The sequence below is a fragment of the Mizuhopecten yessoensis genome, unplaced genomic scaffold, assembly GCF_002113885.1.
Source record: "Mizuhopecten yessoensis strain PY_sf001 unplaced genomic scaffold, ASM211388v2 scaffold11099, whole genome shotgun sequence".
In the NCBI taxonomy this organism is placed as follows: domain Eukaryota; kingdom Metazoa; phylum Mollusca; class Bivalvia; order Pectinida; family Pectinidae; genus Mizuhopecten; species Mizuhopecten yessoensis.
Genome location: NW_018408879.1, coordinates 1,312,196 through 1,319,191, shown reverse-complemented (window position 1 = coordinate 1,319,191; position 6,996 = coordinate 1,312,196). Strand labels below are relative to the sequence as shown.

At 35.0% G+C, this 6,996-nt stretch overlaps 1 protein-coding gene across 2 annotated transcripts in view; it reads right to left on the bottom strand.

Moving 5' to 3' along the window:
* The window catches only part of LOC110465735 (protein jagged-1-like), a 23,046-nt gene extending 16,927 nt beyond the window's left edge, over positions 1–6,119 (bottom strand). For both annotated transcript variants that reach the window (XM_021521769.1, XM_021521770.1), the window contains exon 1: positions 5,961–6,119. In XM_021521769.1, the coding sequence (XP_021377444.1) occupies positions 5,961–6,034 (74 nt within the window). In that variant the 5' untranslated portion in view covers positions 6,035–6,119. The remainder of the gene's footprint in view (positions 1–5,960) is intronic.
* Positions 6,120–6,996: the final 877 nt, after the last annotated feature.

Here is a 6,996-nt window from a genome sequence, read left to right as displayed (position 1 = left end):
AGATAACAGGATCGATGCTGAACATGACATGTAGATAACAGGATTGAAGCTGACCATGACAGATAAACAGGATCGAGCTGACCATGACAGATAACAGGATTGAAGCTGACCATGACAGATAAACAGGATCGAAGCTGACCAGGACAGATAACAGGATCGAAGCTGACCAGGACAGATAACAGGATCAAAGCTGACCATGACAGATAACAGGATCGAGCTGACCATGGCAGATAACAGGATCGATGCTGAACATGACATGTAGATAACAGGATCGAAGCTGACCATGACATGTAAATAACAGGATCGAAGCTGACCATGACATGTAAATAACAGGATCGAAGCTGACCATGACATGTAAATAACAGGATCGAAGCTGACCATGACAGATAAACAAGACAACATAGATAACTGAACATGACATGTAGATAACAGGATCGAAGCTGACCATGTCATGTAGATAACAGGATCGAAGCTGACCATGACATGTAGATAACAGGATCGAAGCTGACCATGACAGATAAACAAGACAACATAGATAAATAGAAAGTTAAATACCAATTAAAAGACAACAAAAAAACAACAAAAAAAACTAAGGTATCTTTATTCACTGTTCTGTAACCATTAAAGGACAACACTCAAACAGATACTGGCATGGGCAGTTGCGTATCAATTTAAAGATAAAACACAACCAAAACAGATACGGATAGTGTCGTGTTAACACAAAATTCAAAATGCAGACTATTGTGTAACAATTAAAAGATGGCGGACAACTTAAACAAACTCAAATAAAACACATCTTCAAGTCACCAACACTTAATTATAGTGTTTATTACAACTGTCGATTTGGACTTTTCAATTTAATAAATGCTTACTATACTATATAGTTTATAAAAGTTGGAGCACTCTTGAAAATATATATTGAATTTGAAATGAATCGATATGTACACTTTCTACGTTAATCGGGATGTCAAGTTTGCCTGATCCCAGATTATTGGAGACGCTGTCAAATGAACATAGAGATCATTTTAATCTCTAATGTAGCAGATCACATCACCTGAAATTAGGGTTACAATTTGTATTGCATGTTTTACCTTTATCTCATCATATCCGTAATGGATTCATATAATAAACATAATAAACATGCTACATGAAAATAAACCCCCTAAAAGCTATCAGATAATTAAAGTCAAAATCACGTGATCAATTAGGGCATTAAGCTCTGTGTTTATGTACTTTACATTAAATTATTTCTTGTACAATTCAATGTTAAAAAAGTGGCATTGATTTATACATGTAACAGTGCAAACAAATAAAAACAATGATTGCTTATTCAGCATGCTGAAAATGATGTTGCTATTTATACAAACTAAACGATGCATACATAGAAATTCGCTTGATAGAAGGAGAAGTTATGTTATGCCCGCTCTCAGGATATAATGGCTGTACATTTATGTTATGTGTACTAGCATCAGTTCGTTAATTGTTAACTTAACACATATTTATATATGATATATATACTCCACCCTGAGCCTAGTTAGACTTTACATATTTATATATGATATATATACTCCACACTGAGCCTAGTTAGACTTTACATATTTATATATGATTTATACACTCCACCCTGAGCCTAGTTAGACTTTACATATTTATATATGATATATACACTCCACACTGAGCCTAGTTAGACTTTACATACTTATATGTGATATATATACTCCACCCTGAGCCTAGTTAGACTTTACATATTTATATGTGAAATATATACTCCACCCTGAGCCAAGTTAGACTTTACATATTTATATGTGATATATATACTCCACCCTGAACCTAGTTAGACTTTACATATTAATATATGATTTATACACTCCACCCTTAGCCTAGTTAGACTTTACATATTTATATATGATATATATACTCCACCCTGAGCCAAGTTACACTTTACATATTTATATATGATATATATACTCCACCCTGAGCCTAGTTAGACTTTACATATTTGTATATGATATATATACTCCACCATGAGCCTAGTTAGACTTTATGTATTTGTAAAATATATATACTCCACCCTGAGCCAAGTTAGACTTTACATATTTTTATATGATATATATACACCAAACTGAGTCTAGATAGACTTTACATATTTATATGTGATATATATACTCCACCCTGAGCCTAGTTAGACTTTACGTATTTGTAAAATATATATACTCCACCCTGAGCCTAGTTAGACTTTACAGGTTTATGTATATATAATTACTAAACCTTTGGCCTTGAAAACTGTGTGTATAGTTAAATCCCAGACAATATACAGCTACTATGTGTATGTTCCCACATACCCAACAAAGGTAAGGTAAATCGTGTTATTGATGTCACACTCCAATTACTACACGTGATCGACTCGGGGACATGGTTTCCAGGTCAAATCTCTTACACAATTTTACTGTCGAGGTGCGAGTTTAAAGCTATGATTTGGGTTACGAATGCATCATACATGTAAAAATATTAAAACATTACGTAGAGGGGGTCTTTATTTACGGCATGCTACCGCCAAAAGAAAAACCCTCGTGCAGTTATATTGCAGTATGTATTCATTTTGTGAGATAAATGTTAATATGGAACTGTCCTCCGCCATCTTGAAAATTGGAAATTGAAATATGTTTTGTGTACTATGTATACATTAACCTATATGCTGTATTGCATTTGGGAATAAAAAAAATTGAAACAATAGCACCAACGCCATAAATACCCGAGTCGTTGGCCTGAGCTAATCATATCGATAAAGGAGCACGCCTTTGCCAACATTGTACACAGTACTGTACTGGGTTTAGTATGCTGACAAACATTGTACACAGTACGGTACTGGGGTTAGTATGCTGACATACATTGTACACAGTACTGTACTGGGATTAGTATGCTGACATTCATTGTACACAGTACTGTACTGGGTCAAGAATGCTAGCATACATTGTACACAGTACTGTACTGGGTTTAGTATGCTGACATACATTGTACACAGTACTTTACTGGGGTTAGTATGCTAGCGTACGTTGTTCATAGTACTTTACTGGGGTTTGTATGCTAGCAACCATTGTACACAGTACTGTACTGGGTTAAGAATGCTAATATACATTGTACACAGTACTGTACTGGGTTAAGAGTGCTGACATACATTGTACACAGTTCTGTACTGGGTTAAGATTGCTGACATACATTGTACACAGAACTGTACTGGGGTTAGTATGCTGACATACATTGTACACAGTACTGTACTGGGTTAAGAATGCTAGCATGCATTGTACACAGTACTGTACTGGGTTAAGTATGCTGACATACATTGTACACAGTACTGTTCTGGGTTAAGATTGCTGACATACATTGTACACAGTACTGTTCTGGATTTAATATGCTGACATACATTGTACACATTACATTACTGTACTGGGTTAAAAATGCTAGCATACATTGTACACAGTACTGTACTGGGTTTAATATACTGACATACATTGTACACAGTACGTAATGGGGTTAGTATGCTGACATACATTGTGCATAGTACTGTACTGGGGTTAGTATGCTAGCATACATTGTACACAGTACTGTACTGGGTTTAATATGCTGACATACATTGTGCATAGTACTGTACTGGGTTTAATATGCTGACATACATTGCGCATATTACTGTATAGGGGTTAGTTTGCTGACATACATTGTACACAGTACTGTACCTGGTTTAATATGCTGACATACATTGTACACAGTACTGTACTGGGGTTAGTATGCTGACATACATTGTACACAGTACTGTACTGGGTTTAGTATGCTGACATACATTGTACACAGTACTGTACTGGGGTTAGTATGCTAGCGTACGTTGTTCATAGTACTTTACTGGGGTTTGTATGCTCGCAACCATTGTACACGGTACTGTACTGGGGTTAGTACGCTGACATACATTGTACAAAGTACTGTACTGGGTTAAGTATGCTAGCATACACTGTACACAATACTGTACTGTAGCCACTTTGGTAGAGTGACTTATATATTGATGATATTTAGTTTGTATTGTGTTCATTGTACCTATATTAAATCCTACCGAGCGAATATACAGCTACAAATTAATACAGACCCGGTTTTCACGTAATGTAATAAATAAATGACACATGTTTATAAAACACATCTGTAACTGGTACAGTGGTTATATATGTACGTTGGTTACTCATACGGTGTCTATTGAAAACGAGACCAGCTATAACGACAGCAGAACACATGAGATTTACAAAGTTGTTTTAATCACTTAAGAAAATCTCAAGACCCATACTGAACTTACTCAACTCGATAGCAAGTAGGAAGTGGTATATTCAGGAACATCCCGTCCAGCTGTATTTGTTCTAATTGTGTGCCCTACTACATAACATCTCAGTACCATCTACTGATGGCGTTGTAATGATAAAATTGAACAGGTTAGGTTAAAAAGGGAAACCTTCTAATTGAATGTCAGCCTTTAAGGTCGCCTTACGACCAGAATGTATACAAATTATAACGTGACGTCATGTAAGGTTATAATATTGTCTTATTTATATAGTCGGGGTTAAATGTGGTCGCCTTGATCTTTGTGTGTAATTTTATATTTTACTTTTATGGCTGGTGTCTTTTCTATTTAAGATGCATACGTCATGGTCTGGGCTCTAACATAAAATATTTACAGCATGTCAATGAGCGTTAGGTGTAACTCCAAGTTGCATAACAGATCAGCAGGTAGATTATATCAATGAGACAGTTAACCACTATAACATACCACTGTATATCTCGTTCTAAGTACGTTATACATTCTTACGTTACCTAATTCAAGCTATACTTAGATAATTTTATATATTATAATGATATGCAAGCTATACCAAGTAAATTCGTATTATCATTATTATATTCAAATGCTATTGAAGCTATCCATTATAAAATAGTATTTTTTCATATTTCAATTCTCAAGACGCTTAATTTATATGTGAAAATGTTGACATCGATGTACTTTCATTAATTTGTAATGGTGTACAACTTCTATCAACTACAATATCATATTTGATTATGTTTTCTGACAGTGAAATCATGGTGATGTTAAATGAGTGGTTGGCCTTCAAATGATTGATGATAAAATATCGAGATGTTTTTTATCTAATGTAAGTAAAAACGAATATAACCTCAGAAATGAAAATAATTTGTATCTCGGAAGGACAAGAAGTCAATAGCTCATTCCATACAGAGGTCCCTATGGATATATGACTATTGTATGAAAACATGATATTTCGAAACGCTATTGCAAGCTATAATAACGGCTTACAAAATATGCATAAATATAGTTTACGATGTTAAAGAGAAAATAATGTGTAACCCATCCACTATTGATTCCCTATATTGTTTCGGTTAGGATATCCTCAATCAAGAGGTTATCGATCTCAGTAAAATGTGCAACCGTGGGTTGGGGTAGAGAGGCCATTGTAACATGTCTGGCAGAAGAGGCCTCTGTTGCATGAAGTATATATAGAGGGATATGGATGTGTTAATGCCTAAGTTAGGTGGAGTGACGAGAGGAGGATTGACAGACCTAAATAAAGTAGCTAAAGTCAATGAGGACGTACAATCGTAATTAACATTATATGATTTAAAGGAGGTGGTGATTTATGCATATTTATGAGGAAGCGGAGGGCTGTGCTGTCGTAATCGTTCAAATCAGGAAATTGATGTGGAATATCCTTATGAACGTGTTAACCCATGTGTAACAACGTTGGATAGTAATGTCGTCGAACTGTTCAATTATATAAGGATAGAGTTAGACAATATATAATTTCAGTCACAATATTCTATTATATCTAATGACAAAGTTTGACAGGAACAGCAGTAACAATGCTCTACAATACGTTCATGACGCTAGAAAAAAAACTGTTATAGAAAAAATAACATACCTGTGTCCGCTTGATACCGACACTATGATAGCTGCCATTGCCAGCATCAGCAGCAGGTATTTCCCGCCACCCATGTTTACCAAGGACAAGCGGTACAGCTGTACCGACAATCAGTCCACCAAACGTCCCTCTGACAATGTATTGACACAACTGTGTATATATGTGTATGTTTTGTGTTTATTGACATGCGCACACCAGTTTTACCTGAAAAGAGACTACAGCTTACCACGCATTGTCGAGTAAACCTAACATGGGCGAATTAAAACTGGGGATATTCTATTCTACTGGTAAATAGATTCCTCTAGGTTTTCAAACATTGAGTTCAATTGTTGACAATTTTTCATTAAATCGCATGCTTTGATCAGTACTTTGAAGTTATGTTACCATGTAATGTTGTTACAACTCATAACGAGGTGTTTACAGTGTTTGTCTGTTCAATAGGAAAACGTCCCCACGATCATATTAAATTGGTACTCGTACATATGCCATATATATAGAGAGAAAGCTGTGCTCATCTCACTGAACGACCACCCTGATAGTTACTACATGTCTTTACATGTATACACGTACTTTCTTCTTCTTCTTCTTTTATGGCAGATTATACTAAGGCAAAATTGAATGCATATTTAAGTTCAACATTTCTATATATTTGACCATTTTTTGCCATATTGTTACATTGCTAAAAATGTACGCGTGCAATGTTTCCGTGTGATTTGATGTATGTAATGCACATACGTTTGTTAAACTGTTCGGTAGATATTGGTATTTTATTCCAGTGTTCAATAGATATTTTCTTTTATGTAAGGTTCAATATATGGGTATTTTGTTCTTATGTTTCCACATTGATAACATAGCTCTCTGATTTGGTGTGTTGTTTGACAAATGTAGGTAGCTTGCTCTAATATCTAAGTATCTAAATACATGGTGACATCCATGAATGTCTTGGTCTATATTGTTGTCAAACATTTTATTGAATTTGAATATTTCTTTTTTGGATCCTACACATTTTTATTAGATTTTTCTCATTTTCTAATAA